Source organism: Taeniopygia guttata, chromosome 1 (assembly GCF_048771995.1).
Source record: "Taeniopygia guttata chromosome 1, bTaeGut7.mat, whole genome shotgun sequence".
NCBI classification, from domain to species: domain Eukaryota; kingdom Metazoa; phylum Chordata; class Aves; order Passeriformes; family Estrildidae; genus Taeniopygia; species Taeniopygia guttata.
This window is the reverse complement of record NC_133024.1, coordinates 110,762,487-110,783,854: the sequence shown is the minus strand read 5'-3', so window position 1 is coordinate 110,783,854 and position 21,368 is coordinate 110,762,487. Positions and strand designations below refer to the sequence as shown.

General features: G+C 44.5%; 1 protein-coding gene across 4 annotated transcripts in view; it reads left to right on the top strand.

Annotated features, from left to right (window-relative positions):
- Positions 1 to 18,426, top strand: part of PDE9A (phosphodiesterase 9A) — a 55,101-nt gene extending 36,675 nt beyond the window's left edge. For all 4 annotated transcript variants that reach the window (XM_002189462.7, XM_030283594.4, XM_012569454.5 and 1 more), the window contains 10 exons: positions 732 to 806; positions 4,419 to 4,505; positions 8,144 to 8,248; positions 10,592 to 10,674; positions 11,522 to 11,678; positions 12,810 to 12,923; positions 13,566 to 13,670; positions 14,416 to 14,544; positions 15,118 to 15,213; positions 16,791 to 18,426. In XM_002189462.7, coding sequence (XP_002189498.5) covers positions 732 to 806; positions 4,419 to 4,505; positions 8,144 to 8,248; positions 10,592 to 10,674; positions 11,522 to 11,678; positions 12,810 to 12,923; positions 13,566 to 13,670; positions 14,416 to 14,544; positions 15,118 to 15,213; positions 16,791 to 16,841 — 1,002 coding nt within the window. In that variant the 3' untranslated portion in view covers positions 16,842 to 18,426. The remainder of the gene's footprint in view (positions 1 to 731; positions 807 to 4,418; positions 4,506 to 8,143; positions 8,249 to 10,591; positions 10,675 to 11,521; positions 11,679 to 12,809; positions 12,924 to 13,565; positions 13,671 to 14,415; positions 14,545 to 15,117; positions 15,214 to 16,790) is intronic.
- Positions 18,427 to 21,368: the final 2,942 nt, after the last annotated feature.

The window sequence follows — 21,368 nt, the reverse complement described above, 5'->3', positions numbered from 1 at the left end:
GGTAAATGGGCCAATTGAAGCCACAAGGGTTTTGAGTCCCAAAACTCATATTCATCTATTCTGATGAACAGAATCCTGAAAAGATGAATTTGTAGAGTCCTGATATCCCCATGTCTTTTAACCCTGCACGTTCCTTTTCTTTTCATTTTCTATACAACCATAACTGGTGAACGAGCTTGATTTTGTTTTAGGCTTCTGAGCGTAATGATAAAAAATCACTTGAATCTTGCAGGCTGACAACCAATTTGAAACTGTGGGCACTCTTGAAAAAACACTTGAAATGGGAGCATAAATCATCTGAAAATAAACATATCATCCCCACCAGCTAATTTAGCACTGTAAGCAGAGACACTTCACACCTCCCCTCCCTAACTGGCAGCTTCGAGTGCAGTGATGCTCTGCAGGCAGCAGAACCACCACAGCCAGGGATGGGTCTGTGTCCTGTGCCTGTGATTTTCTCTGCTGGATTTAGCCATGACCTTCTCCTTAACACCTCCACTCTCCCTTTTCTCCCAAGTTCTGCTCCACAAGGATCTGCCCCAATGAGCAGCTGCCAGCTGGTGGGAAGGGTGAGGAGGGTTGTGTGGCCAGAGGGAGAGATCATTTGCTGTCTCCTTGGGAAATGTGGCTAAATCCCTTGTGCATGGAGCCCTGGGAGCCCCAAGGACATGCCAACAGCATTCCCATGCCAGGCACACCTTTGTTTACACCTTCTCCCTTTCTGTCTGCAGTACATGCTGTCCCAGGAGACCATCGAGGCTCTGCGGAAACCAACTTTTGACGTCTGGCTGTGGGAGCCCAACGAGGTGAGGATGCCACGTTGGCTGGGTTGGCACTTTCTGAGAGCCAATGGGGCCAGAAGAGCCCTTTGAGACAGTTTGCAGGGTTTTCCCCCTTTTCTGCACCTTACTCTGTATGTTTTTTTTTATTTCCATACCACACCAGAAATGCAGTGCTTCTTCCTAGCAGATGCCAGGTAGATTATGCTGCTTATCATATCCTGGCTCCTCTTTATTTGCTCTTTAATCTCTTCCCAGTAAAGTCCCTCAACTGGTGCACTGTCATTACTGCCACATGAGTTCTCCCATACCATTTTATCTGAACAAATCAATCCCCAGTGAAGTGTGTGCTTAAGCACATCATCAATAACTCCACTCAAATCAATAAAGCAGCAGGCAGAGGTGCAGGCATTGATTCACCCTCCTTCAGCTGAGGGTTTTTTCTGCAGCTTGTTCTGAAGAGGTTGCAAGGCTGCATTCAAAGCCAATTAACATCTCCTTATTGCTTACTTTTCTTCCTTTTTTTACTGCTATTAGTGTTATTCATGGTTCATCTGTAGAAGGTTCTGGAAGGTCTATGTGTAAACCTCTAGAAGCATGAAGGAGAAGGCTGTTAAGAGTAGATAGCTTATAATATAATGTAAAACCAGATTTAGCAAATACTAGCAAATCTCACTCAAGAAAAACATAATGGAGGACAGGACTAAGCCAGAGGTTTAGTGCTGGTTTTTTTGCCAGGGGAAGGCTTGGGTAGTTCTGGCAGCACCCTCAGCAGCAATCACCCAAATTACCTTCTCAGAGTGATTCTGGCTCAGCACGACAAGGAAAAACACCCCATACCCCATCCCCAGGAGCAGCACATTCCCCTCAGTGTGAGTTTGCAGACCCCAAGTTGGGGCTTCCCTGGCAGGGGAGACCCTCCTGGAGCAGTTCTGTGTCAGGAACAAGAGATGAATTGGACTTTTTCGGTCTTCAGCTTCTGTTTATTGTTATCTTATCAAAACTTCAGCACATTGTCTGCACCAGACTCTGTGTACAGGAAAAACAGCACAAAAGTGGCCAAAAATCTCTTGTTACAAGGCCTTTTTAGTCTAATCAAAAACTAAGCTACCCAATTAAGAAGTGACACCTAGATTATTTCTCTTTCTAACCCAATAACCGACCCCTAAAGACCCTCAATGAGGACTTTTCCACCCAATTACAAGATACCACCTAAACCCAAGAAGAAAGAAAGAGGAAGAAGAAGAAAGGAACTCAAGACAACACCCTGTATCCTCCATCTTTGATCCATCTATAACATACTAAAAATCCTAAAACCTAAAATTTCTCACCCATGTGACATACTGCACTGCTCTTTACAATCTCTACACTCTATTTCACACTTTTGTGGTTTCTGGTTTACCTTGAGGCTTTGGAAGTTTTCTTCATGAATGAGGGTCAAAGTCAGTGCTCCCCTGGGGGTCAGGACACCCCAGAGCAGACAGAGAAATATTCCCAGTGCCCTGGGTTCCCACACTTCAGGATTTTCCTGTGTCTGGAGGAACAACAGAAGGGCTCTCTGGGCTTTAGGTCCATCTCCCATTTGCTGTGTGGACAGAGGGGCTCTGCAGCCACTCCTCCCTCCCTGTACCATGGCTATAAATGCCTGCCAGGTCTTTGCAGCAAGAGGGAATTACAGTCTGGCAGGTGCACCATAACACTGCTGGATTATTGTTGTCCTGACTCTTAAGAAGGAATGAGGAGAGACAAAACCCATTACCCACAGTTTCCTGTGGGCTGGGGGACACTGCTTTAGCACAGTAACTCATTCAGAGGGCTAGGAAACATTATCAGGTGGCAAGAAGAAGGCAAGAAGAATGAGGGTGTGGATATTCAACTTGCCTTGCAAGGAGGAGTCTGCTCAGAAATTAGATTTCCCACAAGCTGTGGTGAGCTGAGCGCCATATGGGCTTATCTCACCCTCTTAGCTCTGCTTTATGTTTACAGAGAATATTTCAATTCTGTCAGAGCTTGTTTAGCAGTGAGTGTTTGCCCATGTGCTCACAGTGGGGCAGGCAGGTCATAAACCTCAGTCAGCTGTAAGTAAATGAATAATGTGCTCTGCTGCATCTCAGTAAACACAGCTTTGCAGCAAGCCTGGCTCCTCCTTCTCAAATGCCCTCTCACTTTTCAAGCCTTACAAAAATCCCATATTCAAGCTTTTGCTGCTGACCAAAAAGGATAAACGTGAAAACCGAGATTCTCCTGTGTCCAGGGGCAGGAGTTTTGGGACTGAGAGTCGCCTCCTCACTCACCCAAAGCTCTCTTGGCAACAGCTGCACTGCTAAGGGCAATTCAGCACTTCTGGATAAAGTTTCTTGTCTTGGAAAGTCTTTTATGAAACTGTTGCAAAACATATATTCTATCAGGACAAGGGGATTTTCAGCAAAATGCTGCCCATGTGATCTGAGCAGAATTCAGCTCATGGCATGATCCCTCAGGTCTAGCAGGAAAGTCCCTTCCTGTTTGGATTACTCAAAGTCAGCCCTGATGTTACTCCATGACTTATATTTATATTTGCCTGGATAAATATAAAGTTTCATTTGATTGAATTTTTTTTTTCTGGTGAGTTTCTAAGAGCCTAAATAACAGAAAACGAATTAGAAATGCCTCCAGGGCTGTATTTGTGACGTTATGCCCATCATGCTGAAACCCCTGGCTCACTTTACAGCCTAAAAACTGCATTTTCTAACACAATAGCCACATTCCATCCCCTGCAGATTTGGCCTTGAGAAGTGGGAATGAATATACACATAAACTCCTGAACTCCAGGAAAACTGTTCATTTCTGACTGGTGGAAACTGTTAAGCACCCAAACTCTTGAGATTATCAATATCTTTTGTTTTCAGCTCTTTGAGATGATTGATGTCTTTTGTTTAAAATTCTTTCAAGCCCAGATGATTAAATATGAGGGGTGATGCTAAATTACCTGAATCCTCCTTGCTACTGCAGAGCAGATGTTGTCTCAAAAGAGCTGCTTGTGCTTGCATTTCAGCAATTGGGATTCATAGTTACAGTCTCCATGAGGGGATAATCACAAAACTGCTGCGATTTTGTAGGGTTATAATGGGAAATCTTTTAAACAAGAAATGTGAGGTAAGACAGTGGAGTTAGGAGCTCATAAAGAAAGAAGGTATTGGCAAATGTCTGAAATTAATGTTTCTTCAGGGATCTCTTATATTCTGCTGTCATTTTCTATCCAGCTAGAGCCTGATCCATTTCTGTACAGCCTGGGGAAAGCTCCCACTGGTTTCACTGAGCAATAGGACACATCCCAGCTGAACTAGAAAAATGGCAGTGCCTTTTTTTTTGAGCAGGAAATGCTGTGATACACACAAATCACAATTACTGGAGAGTGCTGGTGTGACATTCAAAGCCCTGCACAAAACCTGTGAAGTCAACAGCAGCGTGTCTGCTTCAAAAAGCTTTCAGACCTCTCTGTCTCCCCTCTTGCACTGTCTTTAATCCTGCAATCTTTGAACATCTTTCTTTCATCTAAAGAGGGCTCTGCAATGATTTGATACTTGCAAAGGGGAAATTCACTTCACAGGGTGTCCTCAAGGGATATTTACAGCAATAACCTGCCTGTCCCTCCTGCAGATGCTGAGCTGTTTGGAGCACATGTACCACGACCTTGGGCTGGTAAAAGACTTCAACATCAATCCTATCACGTTGAAGAGGTGGCTGGTGAGTGTTTCAAGTTACTGATGTTTGCAATTTTTCACATTCAAAAATCAATAGACAAGGCATTTAGTCATGGAATTAACATGACTGGCATGAGTAATCCCAATCAGAGCAGTCAATCTATACAAATTCTTAAAATTCAAGTACTTCAGAAAATTTTTGCATTCTTGTGGTCACAGATGACTCTTTTTAACTGTTTTGCATTCATTTGCTGACGTTTCTGTTACTGAAAGCAGTTCATTTCTGCTGAATGCTCTTGATACCTACTGTAAATGGAGGCAAGACAAGTGCCTTCAAATATAGTTAAAAAGTGCCAATAAGTGCAATAATCATTCAGTGCAGTAAATCACAGGGAGCAGAGGAAAGAGCAAGTCAGGAAGGAAAAGGAATTGCTGAGAAAGTAACTTTCTTTGCTTCAGTCTTTGATGTGAGAGTGTTGCAGAGATGCAAAATGTGAGAAAGATGAGATCATACCAAAAGTGAGACGGCTGAGGGAGAAACACTGGAATATTTAAAAAGCAATGAGTTTTCAGGTTGAAGGGAGAGCAAAAAAAGTGTTTGCTAAAAAGCTGAAGAATATATTGCCTTTTTTAGAAAAAAACCCATCACATTCCTAGAGAACTGTAGAACAGTAAATATTGTAACCATTGTTTAAAAAGCATCCAGGGATAGCCTGAGGAATTGCAACTAGTAAAAACTTACCTCTGTGTCTCACAAATTGATTGAGACAATAATTAAAAACATCATGGTGTGAATTCATTGTACAGATGTTTCACAGGATTCCTGTACTAAAGACTTACACCTCATTAATGTCTTCTGATTCCCTGAGGAGCTTGCAGAGAGTAGAGGGCACTGTTTCAGATGGATGTAGACTCCTGAAAAAATTCACAAAACCAGGAGGTAGCTGGGAAAGACAAAGAAAAGACTGGGTCCATCACATGTTTAGCACAGCAATGGCAGGAGGCACATGGGGCTGTCACGTTGTGTCCTGCAGCAGGAGGCACAAGGCTGAGCAGAGCCTGGAATAAGGGATGAAATGTCACCACAGAAGGCAGGAGGCTCACCTGAAATTTATTCCCAGCATTGGTGAAGCTTCTTTGCAAAAATAAAATGACTGCATTAAAGGAGACACCAAAAATGTTCAAAATCTGGTAAATCTCTCTCTCTGAAGAAGGCAAATGAAAAACTGGGTGGTGTTGACCCTATAAAGCAGCTGAAGACAAGGGGTGGGATGAAACCCAACACAAACAAGGGTAACACGGAGTAGATAAACCAAAAGATCTCCTCCTCCTGTTTCACAGCCCAAAAACATGGGAAGCAAGGTGATATGTCAACACACACCAACAGCCCACCTACACACACTGCTGCAGGCAGCTTCCCCTAGCTCCTGTCTCCAAGCAATTTGTCACCACTAACATTTAAGACAGCCTCACTCTGAGCAACAAAAGAGGAGTTTGTTGAGTATTTTCTACAAAAGGAAGGCAGGGTGAGGTCTATCGTCTCGAAGAAATAAATTATTTTTAAAAGCCTCAAGTGCTCTGCTCCAAAGTGGGATGCTTCCCCAGGCACAGTATGGGCATCACTTTGAACTCAAGTGGGAGAGAAAAAGCCACTCATGCTTATCCCACATTCACTGGCTACAGAAATCTTCCAGAAAGAGGAGGAAAAGTGATTAATGCAGCCCAGTCACTCCATCCCTCCTGAGTCAGGAGTCCCCTGGGATGCTCTGGGCTCCAGTGCTGGATGTGTGCATTACATCCATGCAGCTTTGTGCAGTGCCACGGGTGTCCATGTGAGATACCACCTGTGAGCCTGGCTGACAACCATATCATGCCGTTCCTAAGTCGTTTTAAAATAATGAAGTGTGTTTCTAAAATCCTTGCTACAGAATACTCTGTGAGGCTTTTGCAATGAAACCCAAAATACTGAATAAGCATTGAAATACCACACTTCTCTTGACCTCATCCAGAGCTATGAGGTTTCCTAGAAGTCAGGTGATGAGTTAAAGTGTTTGATCCCAATGGGTGTGAGGGCTCCTGAAGTAAATTCCTGATTGAGCTGGAGAAGAGGACAGGAATTCTGTCCATGTCATTAATTCTGTCCATGTAATTAATTCAGTAACTGAAGCATGAGGGCTCTCTGGGGTCCAGGCTTTGGAGGAGGATTCAGCAGAGGGGTCCAGCAGTGCTGCTGACTCTTGGCTGCTTTGTGAGGGACAGGAAACCAGAGGAGCATTGGAATAATGACCGTGGCATGTGTCAACCCAGCTGTGCCAGCCTCCCTCTGCCAGCCTGGCTGGCACTAGCCAAGACACAGGGACAGACAGGCTCTATCCTGCCTCTGGAATGAAGGCGACCAAGCCAGGATCTGCAGGAAGTTAATCCACACACAACAATGGCTCCTGTGAGCCCAGAACAGCTCAATCTCTCCCAGGCTGACTGGAGTAGAAAACCCACCCAGGTGTGCTCCAGCCTGGTGTGCATTCACATCTTCTCTTTGCCAAGCAGCACATCCCAAAGTGAAATGAAATGACAGCCACATTTCAGCCCTCAAGGTATCAGAGCTGCAGTTTGAATTCAGCAGGAGAGGGGGCTGGGGTGGGCTCTGAGCCCTTTACAGTCCCCATTTAGCCACTGCAAGGTTTGAAATACAAACTCAGGATGAGAGCAGAGTGTCCTCTCTCAAGGACTGAGATGCAGCTGTGCTGGGATGTTTGCCCATTGCTGGCTGGTGTGAGGGGGGATTTTCTGTGAGCTTTACCTGCTGGTGAATTCTTGAAACACACAAATGTGAAATTTTCACTCTCCTGTGAAAATTTAAAAGTTTAATAAAGAACAATAGGAGACAAGGACCACAGAGCAAAGGTTGTTACAGGTGCCTCGTGGCACTCACACTGTTGTCTTCGGGGACAGCCCTTAAATACCTTTTCCTTTACATCAGCCTGTTGCATATTCATAGTCCCTTATGCATAGTAAACTTTCCCCAAACCAGTTTACATGTCCAAGAACTGTTTAGCATATCTGCTCCTTGGATCTGCCTTTTTAGAGCATGCAGATTCCTTGGCTGTGTTTTAGTCCATTTTTATCATAACCTTCAGTTTTGGGCCTTGTTCCACTCTGTCTTCAGACAGTGAGTGATAATAGTTGGCAGATCTGTAGCAACGTCCTCATCCTTTGTTCACTGGATGTTATTGCATCCAAGAAGGAATTTGAACACAAACATACTTATATCAGCTATTTCACTGCTATGTCTAAGCTTAATTAACAACAATAACTACTAACTATACTAACTATAAAACAAACTATATACTAACTATATAAACGAACTATATACTAACTATATACTAACTATATAAACTAACTATATACTAACTATACTAACAATAAAAACTATATATTTGTATCTAAGTTACTTTAACACCACACATGTAAAATCCATTTTGATATTTGCAAAAAGCCAATATTATAGTATGTATCTATAACACAAATCTCACCCAGGAAGGCAGAAAGTGTCAGAGGCCCTGTGCTGTCACTCTGTCCTAGCAGAGAATGATCCTGAGCCCCATAGGACTCCTTTTAGGATTTACAGTGCTTGGTGAACAGCTGTGCCACCTCTGACAGCTCCATTCCCTCTCTCTGCAGCTGTGCATCCACGACAACTACAGGAACAACCCCTTCCACAATTTCCGGCACTGCTTCTGCGTCACACAGATGATGTACAGCATGATCTCGCTCTGCAGCCTCCAGGTACGACCCCATCTCCGTGGCACCACCCCAATTCCACCCTGAAACCTCAGCCACTTCTCTTGCCAAACGGGCCACCAGCCTGCTGGCGAGTGGTGGCCTTTGGGGAGGCTGCACTGGCTCAGTTCACAGGTGTGGGGAATGGATTTGTAGGGAATTCTCAAAGCCTGGCAGAAGGCTCACGTAGCGTGCGCATCCCTGTGCAAACCTTGAGATAAGAAATGCTGGCTCAAAAATGCCATGGAATAGTGTTGGAACTCAAAATGTCCCTCAGACATTTTTGGAGGTTCCAGGCCCAGGTCAGAAGCATTTGAGACCCTGGCAGGCAGCTGGAAACAGCTGTGATTTTGGGTTTGAGCCATGGAATGATTTACCAACTTTGCAGGAAGAACAAGAAGTCATAAAAGTTTAGATATTATAATAGAAGTAGTTATAAAGTAGAGGGAAGAATTTTTTAGTGTTATACAGGGGGGTTTTAACACCTGTACAGGGGGTTTTTACTTTGTACATGGGGGTCAGAGGTTTTGAGATGGAGGGATTTGGGCCTGTCCTGTCCTCCCTCTTTCTTCTTCCTTACCTCCATGTTCTTGGTGATGTTGGAACTCACATATTGGTTTAGAGTAAAAAAGCACCATTTAATATAGGTAATAGGCATTGGGGAAAAACTGTAACCATGTAACATGTAATGTACCATATAAAAGATAGAAAAGCACCATTTAATATAGGTAATAGGTATTGGGGAAAAACTGTAACCATGTAACACGTAATGTACCATATAAAAGACAGCAGCAGCCCTGGGCGGGGAGAGAAGAAGCAGTCGGGAGTCAGAGAGGATGTCAGGGTGTGTGTGTGCCTCTGCCTGAGCTGTGAGCAAACCACAGCAGCCAGAGAAGAAAATCTTTTAGATAACTTGCAATAAACTGCCTTGAGACTGAACAACAGAGACTGCTGAGCCTTTCTTTGGAAGCACGGGTTGGAGGAGGGATTTTTCCACCACACTGAACCCCTGAACCAGGCCTGGGTTCCGTCAGAATAGGACAGATATTGGTGAGAGAGAAATGGAGCTAGAAACAAGTTTCAAAGGATGGCCTCTGGATACTTCAGAGAAATAGAACTATGAAAGCTGCATTGTATTAAGACCCACGATGAGTAATTCTAGATGATTAGCTTTAAGGCATTTACAGTATTAATTACAGTATTATTTAAGGGTATAGCATAGCAAAGACTAATAGGCCAAGAAATACTAATAGTGTATTATAACTAAGAAATAGCTGACTTCTGATTGTGATGGTGTGAATTACAACATCTCACATCTCATTGTCTCACCCTTCATATGAAACTGAAAATGGAATAAAAGTTTTTTAAACGCCTCTCAGTTACCCCATGTCTAGATCAGAAAAAAACTTAATCTGACACCTGGGCACGCAAGGAGAGGTGTTGCATTCCCACCCCCAGCACCTGCACAGCTTTCTGAGGCTGCTGGGGAGGTAACTTCACCTCCTGGATGTTCACAGTTGGTACTGGAGTGAAACATTTAGGAGTGACAGCCAAACCCCTACTCAGTTATGGTCTGTGGGTGTATTCTTTGTTTGGGACACAAAATGTTCCCCCAAGAGGTTTTCTCCAAATGTGTACTTTTACCTGTGCTTGTCCTGTAGCCTGGCATGTATTGTATGCAGGACACACATTTGACCTTTATTTTGTCCAAAACCATAGGCATCAATTGATTTCACTGTCTGGATAACCTGTACTCATATATTCATTTCATTTCTTTACAAAACTGTTTTTTTTCACTTTAAAAAAACACCTTTTTTATCCATAGTTAACTTATCAGTTACTAGCTTAATTCTGTTTTCTTGCCAGTAGCAGTATGAAGAAAAATTTGCTTTAATTTAAGTCCATGCTATTCAAAAGCTGTGGGAACACAACATTTAATTTTTCTTGCTCTTTTCCTAACTTTAGTTAATGCAGAATGCAGTGGCAACAGAGATATCTTCCAGCCCTCCCTTTACCTAATCAGGGTGCTCAAATGACTCGTGAGAGACTGTACTAATGTCTCAGTGCTCTTATATCATCTCTGCAGTAATAGCAAGTTTCAAGGAAATTGCCTCCTCTGAGCTGCTGTTATTTAATGCAACAAAGGCAAATCTGAGTCATTTTTACTGGAAGGGAAGGCAGATTTCTCTTTCTTGACTGAAGTAAATTCATCTAAGGAAAAATGCTTCATTTTGCTCAGATTTGCATTTCTCTAAAAAGTAAATATGTCTGGTTTCTTTATTTCTTTTAATTTACAAGGATAGGGGAAGTATAAATCATACTACTACATTCATGTTTTGTATTTTACAGGAGAAATTTTCCCAAATTGACATTTTGATTCTCATGACTGCAGCCGTGTGCCATGACTTGGACCATCCAGGCTATAACAATACGTGAGTCTGTTCTTTTGCTTTCTCTTCCCTTAAAATCTCTTGGGAAGGTAACACTGGTTGGCATTTTTTGGTAGATCAAGTTTTCCTTTTCTGACCTTTTCCCAAGGCCCTGATGGTCACTCACGTGGGTCAAAGCAGAACTCAGGTCTGGGCTGGGTTTTGCCAACCAGTCCTTGGTTCTGTAGGGAAAATGTTTTTTTTTTCAGATTTCTATTCAAACCCTTTCCCCTCTAACTCCTGAAAAAATAAGGTGAAATACTTTACAGCTGGTAACAGAGCTATAAATTATTATAATGGAATAATTACACTAAAATTCAAAGGGGGATTTAGCTTACACTTTATTCCATAATTATAAATCATGAAGTGTACTTTACTCTGTTTATTTTCATGTCAGGAGATTATTGCTGTTGATCCACAGACACTTTTGTGTGCATGTGAAAGAGAGAGAATCTGATTTATTTGTAACCATTCATTAAATAAAGGCAGAGCCTAGTTCTGACTGGGATAGTGAGAATCTCTGTTTTTGATATTAGCAGGGGTTGAATTAAACCCAAACAGTTCCTTCTGGTTTTGTTCTACATCATTTTAAACTAGAAATGTGATAAAATTTAGAGAAGAAGAAAAAAAAAACCCTTTTGGTGAATGTTCACCCACTGAGGGGAATCAACGCCTGCGATTATATTCAATATCTATTTACTGTGAAAACCTGATTTAATACCAACAAACAAAATAAAAACCCCAAAGCTGCAGCTAATTGAATAAGCATTGAAAAGAATGCAAGCAGGAGGTTTGGAGCAGCTGGTGGGTGTCTGAGGAGTTTTTTCCTCACGGCTTTCCCTGCCCTCAGCTACCAGATCAACGCGCGGACGGAGCTGGCCGTGCGCTACAACGACATCTCCCCGCTGGAGAACCACCACTGCGCCGTGGCCTTCCAGATCATCTCCCAGCCAGAATTCAACATTTTCTCCAACGTGGACCAGGACCAGTTCAAGCAGATAAGACAGGTAGGAGGAATGCTGCTCCTGCACGCGCCGTTCCTGAGGTTGTAAACGCGCACGGACTTCCCTGCTCCACCATGAGAGTGATTCTTCCTCCCTGGAGGGCAGGGCTGAAAAAGCCCCTAGAACTGGGAGGGTCCAAGAGGGATCCTTGGAAAATTTCCACAGCAGCCCTCCCTGGAATGGGTTGCTGAGGAATGAGTACATCCTGGCTATTAAAGCCGATGACATTTTGGGGGTAGATGTTTATATTGTTGGAGCAGCCAATTAGCACTGACTGGGGAAGGATTAAGCTCTCAGGGCAGAAGTTTGTGCTTTACAGGAACATTGTATTAATTTTAAGAGGGGCTTCAAAAGGGGAAAAGAAGTTGCAACAGCAGAGCACTTGTGCTGTTGGAAGAGGCCCTGGTGCACTGGGAGTCGTCACAGTTATCTATGAGGCACTGAACAATGTTAAAATTCCCATCAGGGCTCTAAGGACCAAAATTCAGTCTTAATTTCCACATTACACCTTCCTTACACACCGAGTGAAGAAGCAGTTTAAGGGCTGGTGGGAGTTCCTGATTCTGCCAGTGTGTGGGAAACTGGCACGGGCCCAAAAGGGACTGTTCTGTATGAAAACCCACAACTTTAAATTAACCATATGTTTTCCCATCATAAACTCTGCACAGAAGGAGGATACAGAGTTCCTTGTCCTCATCCAAGTGTTTCAAAGCCCTTAATCCAAAGAGACTGGACACAGCTGGCATCCACATCATGATTTTTGTCTCAGGGCCACTAAGAGTCAGCAGCAAAACCCACAGTGCCTTCCAAGGAGAGGAAAGTGGATCTTGGCAGCCAGAGCATGGCTTTTAGCATCCTGTTGTACAGTTTGCTTTTCTACAATTAGTCAATGAGAAAGGAAAAACCTCAGTGTCTTGGGAATATCACATAAAACCATGATCCTCATGTACCACGAACTCTTTATAACCCTCTTCCCATTTCCTTGGCAGTTCCAAGTCAGAAACTTCCCCTTCCAGCATGAGCAATTCGGTGCATCTGAGGCATTTTGTGTGCAGGACAGACTCTACTTGGCTTTGCAATAGCAGACCTTGTAAGGAATGTCAAGTTAATATGTGAACATGTTTTCTTTGCTAGGGGATAATTACATTAATCCTGGCTACAGACATGGCGAGACATGCAGAAATACTGGACTCTTTCAAGGAAAAAATGGAAAACTTTGATTATACAAATGAAGACCATATGACCTGTGTAAGGAGGTTTTGTGGATTGTTATTTTTCTGTGCATTGAGTGAGAGTTTGTTTGTTGAAAAATCAAGATTCAATATATGTTATCAAAAAATAATCCCTCCTACATTTTCTGCCCCAGCAAAAAATAATTACAATTTGAAAATGCTCTATATTAAATAGATTTTTCCAGCTTTAGAAATCCAATCAGGAGTCCCATCAGGAGAATAAAATATTTTATTCTATTAGGCCACAAATTCTTATCATCCTTTACTGTGGGGCAAGAAAAATCCATAAGAATAAAACCTCTTGTCTCCTCTATTCCCCAATGCAGTTGTATTTGATTTCCAGGGAAATCTTTTCCCAGCTGCCTCTAAGTGCTCCACAAAAAACTTAATGGTCACTTGTGACTGAAACTCATCATGCAGCAGATAAGTGCACATCCCACACATCCCAGGGCTGCAGAGGGGAGAAGCAAGGCAGAGAGGGGAAAAGTGATTTACACAGTGCAGCTGCGAGAATGGAAAAGGGATCCAGATAATTTAAGACTTCAGGTTAAATCCTGAAGTTGTTCTTTCTGGTTGAAAGCATTGCAGGGACAGGGGTTGTGGAAAGGGGGAAAAGGGCTGGCTTTAGGACTGCAATTGAAGTGTTCTCCTCTTTCAGCTGAAGATGGTGCTGATAAAATGCTGTGATATCTCCAACGAAGTCCGCCCGATGGAGGTAGCAGAGCCCTGGGTAGATTGCTTACTGGAGGAGTATTTTATGCAGGTAAGAGTGAGGGAGAGATGCAAGTGCACAATTTCACTATTTTCTGCTATTTCCAAATCCCACAGGTGCTTCACTGTCTGACAGCCCAGTCTGGTTCTAACTCTGGTTTAGTGGAAGTTACCCTGCCCATGGCAGGGGGTTGGAACTGGGTGATCTTTAAGATCCTTTCCAACTCAAACCATTCTATGATTCCACAGAAAGCTTCTTTTACAAAAAGTCAGAGAAGGATGCCAGCAAAAGAACCTGCTCAGTAAGCAAGTGGATGCAACTGATTTTCTCTTTTAATCATTAGTAAAGAATGAGATACAATTTCTGTCTGAATACCTGAAAATAATCGCTCTCTGGAGAACAATGAGGAAATCACAGAACTATTCCTTCTCTTTCAGAGCAGCAGGGCCATTACCAGCTTTCTAGATACTCTGAAATACTTCACCTAACAAGTCCAGTGGGTTTGCAAAGGGAGTCAGCCACCCTGCAAGGCTGGAGGTGAACACTTTGATGCTGCTGCTGAGCAGAAATAACTGAACAGAATTCTCTTTATTCAGACGTTGCTCTCCACAAAGCAGAGAGATTGGCCTGAGGGAAGCACATCACTATTCTGTGCTATCTGCAGCCACCTCTGTGATCTGCATCTGAGGGCTGCTCATCTGCTTGGTGCATCACTCTCCTCACAGCCTCCAAGACAGGATTAATATTTGTTATCACTCGTTTTGTTATCTCTGGGTTGTTTCTCTGGTTGTTCCAGAGCGACCGAGAAAAATCCGAGGGGCTCCCAGTGGCGCCGTTCATGGACCGCGACAAAGTGACCAAACCCACGGCACAGATCGGATTCCTCAAGTTCGTGCTCATCCCCATGTTCGAAACAGTGACAAAGGTAAAGTCACCCTCACCCAGGGGTAGGAACCAGCGAGGGGGAGAGCAGAGCTTCCCTCTGGTGCTGGTCCCACCAGGTGCTTGGTTATCCAGGGAAATGGGGATGTACCTTCCTGTGGTATTCACATTGAATAGAGAGACTCCTGAGAGATTTCTCCTGCCAGAAGCAGAGAAAAGAGAATCAAAACAATTCTTATCTCATTCCCTGCTCCTTGTCTGTGCCCATGTGGAATGTGTTCTGGAGATTGTTTACCCAAGGTGATGGCTTGATTGAATTCATTGACCAATTGGATCCACATCTATGTCGGGATTCTCAGGAGACAGTCACAGGTTTTCTAGTTAGTTAGTTAGGGATAGTTTTTGCTTGTGTAATGTAGTTATAGTATAATATAGTTTAATAAAGTAATTACTTAGCCTTCTGAAATCATTTGAGTTCAGACATCATTCTTCCCGCATCAGGGATCCCAGCACCGATACCTTCCACGCCCCGTTTTCAGCATGTACAGTCAAATAATGCAGCAAGTTGAGGAATGCAAAAGGAAATGCTGATAGTCTTTGTCTTGTTTCCACCTAGCTGTTCCCAGAAGTGGAGGAGGTGATGCTCCAGCCTCTGTGGGAATCCAGGGACCACTACGAGGGGTTAAAACAGATAGATGATGCTATGAAAGAGGTAAACTCCAATTAAATCCTTGATACAGCAAACATTATAATTTATTAAGCCAAACATTATAATTAAGTAGCAGCTTAATTCTGAAACAGTGGGAATGCTTGTGGTGTAATTATTATCCTGAGAAACTCATTCATTACACCTGCCTGGAGAGGTATGTGCCACAAGCAGTAAAAACATGTCCTTGCAGAGTCCGCCAGGAACCACACAAGTATGGGCACAGGACAGGAGCTGCTTGCAAGGCACAGACCCCAGGAATAACCCCCTGAAGGGAGCACACACCTCTCCCTGGAGGGATTTGCCCTCCCTTGGGAAGGAGTTTGCCTGGGTCACACTGCAGCAAAACGTTCTGGGGTTGGGCAGTTCAAGGCTCTGCATCACCAGTGCATGAGTTTATTTTCTGGGAAGGAATTTCCAGTCACCCCTGTGTCATCAAGATGTGCTTGGCATTTTATGAGGAATCACTCTGTCATGCAAAGCACCCAGGAGGATGAAATGCATAACCAGTGAAGCCCTTTAATTGTCCATTGGGGACTTTAATGTACAGAGCATCTCTCATTTTGTAAGGCTCAGGGCAGGTGGGGATTCCAGGTGACCACATTTGCTGTCACACAGCGGGTCTGCATTGCCTCAGGAGCCTGGCAGGGCAGGGACCAGTGCCCAGGGCAGCAGTCAGAGTGCTGGTCCAGCTCCCTGCAGCCTCTGACAATGGCCCTGCACTCCTTTCTTGCACACCTCTTCCAGTGCCTCCTTTCCCTGCCAAGATCCACAACAAAACCTGCCCTAACGGCATCACAGAGAAGGGAGTTTCTGACATGAAAAAATTCAGCATGTAGGCAGGGTGCTGTCAGCCACTCCATCATTAAAATAACTTGGGAAGTGCCCTGGAGCACCAGTTGTGCTGATACTGTTTGATATGTGGGTAATGAAGGCTCCTCCATGTGATCATCCATGAGTGGAACAGTAGCTTTGCTGTAGCTCCCATCTCCTCCCAAGTGCTTTGGAGAAAAAGCCCTTCAGCAGTTGAAGTACTGAGGCTTGTTGATCAAAGAGCACAGGCTCTGGGGGCACTGAATTTTAAAGGAGAACAAAGACTTTTAGGCATTTTTCCATTTAGACAGGAGCATTTTTCAAACGAGGGCAAAATAACTCAAATACGACTGCCAGATTTTCTGAGCTTTATTCATCTTTTGAGTTGAGTTGAGATTTTACTTCTGGTTTATAGAAGCTGTCAAAACAGCATTTTTATACAAACGAATGGGGTTTTAATTAGAGTGTACTGGCACAAGAGGTCTTAAAAAATAGGAGCTGCTTGGATTCAGAAGTATTCTGAAACAAGAGGACTTAATTAATAATCTGAGATCCTAGTACAATAGCTGATGAGAAAGACTGAGTTCTGTTTATCCAGGACGTTCATCCAGAGCTGTTTGGATGAAACAATGCCTGTGATATTCCAAGCTGCTGCCTATTATTTCCCAGGAAATGTTGCACATGCCTTGTGGAGAGCTGAGCGTGGGACTCACAGCAGCACCGTGAGTGTGACTCAGGGGGGATTAATCCTGCTCTGCTCTTCATTCCAGCTGCAGACACAGAAAAGTGACGTTTTGACCACCAGCAGTAACGAAAAGTGAGAGGAAACAGCCTTTGAACAAATCAACCACGAGCCTTGAGGCTACTCTGGTTTGAGAAATGCTGTATTAGCCAAGCAGAGGTGGTGGCTACATCAAAATCCATGTGGGACCATGCAGGGAGAGATGGATCCACAGCCTGCAGCCTCCTCACAGAGGTGCTGCTGCCGTCGGACAACGCCTGCTCCCCAGACTCTGGCATCCCCTCCACAGCCTCCTGGCAGGATTCCCCAGGCTCCTGAATTCCCACCACAGCCTCCTGGAAGGATTCCCCAGGCTCCTGTATTCCCACCACAGCCTCCTGGCAGGATTTCCCAGGCTCCAGCATTCCCACCACAGCCTCCTGGCAGGATTCCCCAGGCTCCTGAATTCCCACCACAGCCTCCTGGAAGGATCCCCCAGGCTCCAGCATTCCCTCCACAGCCTCCTGGAAGGATCCCCCAGGCTCCTGAATTCTGAATTCCCACCACAGCCTCCTGGCAGGATTTCCCAGGCTCCTGAATTCTGAATTCTCACCACAGCCTCCTGGCAGGATTCTCTAGGCTCCTGAATTCTCACCACAGCCTCCTGGCAGGATTTCCCAGGCTCCTGAATTCCCACCACAGCCTCCTGGCAGGATTTCCCAGGCTCCAGCATTCCCACCACAGCCTCCTGGCAGGATTTCCCAGGCTCCTGAATTCTGAATTCTCACCACAGCCTCCTGGCAGGATCCCCCAGGCTCCAGCATTCCCACCACAGCCTCCTGGCAGGATTCCCCAGCCTCCAGCATTCCCACCACAGCCTCCTGGCAGGATTCCCCAGGCTCCTGAATTCCCACCACAGCCTCCTGGCAGGATCCCCCAGGCTCCTGAATTCCCACCACAGCCTCCTGGAAGGATCCCCCAGGCTCCTGAATTCCCACCACAGCCTCCTGGAAGGATTCCCCAGGCTCCTGAATTCCCACCACAGCCTCCTGGAAGGATTTCCCAGGCTCCAGCATTCCCACCACAGCCTCCTGGAAGGATTTCCCAGGCTCCAGCATTCCCACCACAGCCTCCTGGCAGGATTCTCCCTGCAGACACTGCTCAGGCTAAAGCACAGCTCCAACCTTGAGCAGATCTGCCTTTTGGGTGACCCAGCTGCCTGTAGAGACTAATCAGAGCTTAGCTAAGGAGCCTTTTTCTGGGAAATGATGCCCTGGCACCAGGGGTTGTTTCAGTTGAGATACTCTCTATATGTGTACAGCAGTATGCTAATTACAGCAGAGCTCACTAGATGCTTATACACTGACAAGGGTCCAGGCATACATTTTTGTTTGCCTGGTAGGCCCTAATGATACATTTCTCCTCATTATTCTCTGAATTTTGTAGTGTTCACAGTACATTCAGAAGCCCAGCATAGTGGATGCAATTTCCTTTTTTTTTTTTTTTTTTCTACACTAAAAGAAAACAGAAGAAACCTTAGTGAGTTTGCAGGGTTGCTTTGTGGCCTGGTACAGCTGGACACCATGGGATCCTTCAGCATGAGCAAAGAAGGGAGCACAAAGCTGAAAAAACCATGGTGCAAACACATTTTTATCCTTGTTGATGCAAAAAAAAAAAAAAACAAACCAACAAGAGACAACTTCAAAGATGTACAGATTTTTTTTTTTTTAACTTTTAAACCAATCTGCTAAATAATATATTCTTCTACAGAAATGGGTGTTATTGTTTCATTTTGTGTATGTGTTCACATGAGAATGGTGCATGTTCCTGAAAACCAATGCTCCCATAATGAGTACAAGGGATGGGGCTCTGCAGGTCTGCAGGAGAGGAGAGGGATGGTTTCTCCTTGGAGGAGAAACCTGAGGATTACTCCTGTGGTCCATCATGGAAAGCTGCAGTTCCATGGATGGTTCAGTGATGGTTGGGAGCCCGCTCTGCCCGGGTGGGATTGATTCCTGTGCACCACCTGCCCAAAGGGAAGGCTGCAATAAATGCCCCACGAGAATCCAGCCACAGCCATGCTGCTCACCTGCTTTCTCCCAACTGGGAAAGGCTGTCCTTGCTGAGGGTTTCAGGCCCTGCCATGGTGTGGCTGCTGGGAGCAGGGATGCCATGCTGTGCATCTCCCACTTTGGCAATCGCAGGTGAGGACATTGCTGGGGTTCCCCTGGGCTCCCCAGCTCTGCAAAGAGGGATGAACAGGAGGGGACAGCCTTTCCCTTTCCCACGGCCCAGGAAACACTTCAGCCTCTCTGGCAGATCTCTGGTACCAGCTCTGAACAGCAAATCTTGCCTCCTGCCCTGGAAATTCAGGCAGTTCTCCTGTTGTTTCTGCAGTTAATCCTGAGTTTAACTCTCCCTTCTCCCCCAGTGCCATCTCTTTCATCAGCACACAAACTGTGTTATTTCATTAGCACACAAACTATGTTATTTCAGTTACTCTCCAATCTCTCAGGGAGATCCAAATTACCCCAAAACTTCCATCCCTCTACTCTGTTCCTACCTGAAAGTTTCCAGAGATCCAGGACAGACTCACAGCTAGTTCTGTCTGCTGATGACTCCTCCTTTAAACAGCTTTTTGTGTGTGGTTTTGGGCTTTCTGCTGCAAACTGGAAAGGGCTCTGATCCTGGGATTTGAACAGATCCTAAGGGAAATGGAAAGATCCAAGCACAGGATCAGCTCCAACTCACACAGACATCTTCATGAATGAACTACACCCTAGTTTTGATTAACCTCAAACTTCTGATGCTGGAAGGTCGATTCTGAATTATGTGGTTTGTGCCCTTTTCCCTTCCTAAATCTTATAATCCAAAGTACGTTCCCGGGTTGTTCCTCTGTGGAATTCTTCACGACTTTTGCACAAGTAAATCGAATTTGCCATTTCCATTCAAGCGGATTTCCGTCACAAATCAGCTCCCAGAGCAGATGAGCTGTGCAGGAGCCATGAACAATTGCTTAGGCCTTGCCAGGTCCTGCACTGAGCCACTCACACCAGATGAGAAAACCTCCTGTGCAAGCTTGACTGCTCCCTCCTCCCTCTAAAACTTCCTAAGAGTTAGATCCTTATGGGAGGTTTCATTTCAGCTGGAAGGGTTTTCTCTAACCACAAAGCCTGATCCAGCAAGGATTTATCCATGTGCTTGGCTTCCACCAAGCCATGGACCCTGGCACAAAGGAGCTTCTTGCACAGTGCAAGCTCCTTGGCTTCCTCTGACCGAAGGATTTTGGGGAATTGATGGTTTGGTTTGGCCTCCACCGTTTTTAGGAGCAACCAAAAAAAAAAAAAAACTGTTTACTGGAGAGAGATGGACAAAAGGCATTGATGAAATCCTGCTGAATATTTTGGAGCTGCATCAGAAACGTGGAAAAAGGGAATGCAACCCATTCTCGGGGCTGCAGGAGTGACTGTGGTGATGCTGAAATGTGCTGTGAGGGTTATTGAAAGAAGAGGCAACACCCAGGCTGCTTTCATAGACAGCTGTAAAATTAAAAAAAAACCAAACCATGCAATCACAAGCAGCTGATAGTATAAATGGGAATACCACAGTATTTTTTTAATCTCATTTGTCTTTGTAATATTAGATTTCTATGAGACAGTCCTCCTGAGATATGTTTAACCAAGGGAAATGCAAGGCATTCTCTTGTAATTCTAGTTTCTTATGCTTTTCCCACAATATTTAACATTGTGATTCATATGCTAATTAAAGGATTTGAGAAACTCAGGCAATCAGCCCATTAAAATGTCACACATTTTCAAGGTGACATTTTAAAACCAGACTTAGCATGAGAATGAAGTTTTTTGAGGCAGGAAGACAGATGTCTCCAGTGTGATTTAATCTTTTCTCCCCCATTCCAATGACTAAGAGTGGGTATTGTGTCTCAGTGTTGTTTCTGTTTGCAGTAGGTGTCTTACAGAGAATTTTCTATGTTGCAGCTTTCAGCATCATGACAGTGCCAGGTGCACCCCAGCCTTGCATTGCTGTCCTAGACTTGTGATCAAAGCTGAACATGAAATGGGTTATAACAATTCCACACCATTTAGCCTGGGAAACTAATGATGAGCTCTGGGATTTTACTTTTTTTTTTTTTAAGCTGTGAGATCCCACAGCCCATTACTCTGTGTTTTAGTATGGTTTGACAATCAGATCAAACTGAGGCTGCGTGTCTTGGGAGGGAAAACAGCTTTTTAAAAATGTGAGTGCCCCCACAGCAGCCAATTTACAAGGGAAGTTTAGTGTCTGTTAATACAGGACTCATGTAATGCCACAGGAGTATCTGTACGTGGAAATTGTTCATCTCAGAGCTGCCTCTGAGCAGAATAACAACAGCATCTGCCCCATGTGGGAGTTTGAGCCTGTCAGGAGAAGCACTGTCATGCACTGTTCAGTTTTCCCATTTTAAACAGCAAGTTTTTGCTACAAAATACCCCTTCTCTTTAAAAACATCTGAAGAGCAAGTTTACCTTCATGCCTGGTCTGTGGGATTATGAGAACATACACTGCTTTTATTCTCCTGCCATACTGTGAGAGAGCAAACAGAGTGGGCAAATCATCTGCCCCACTAACA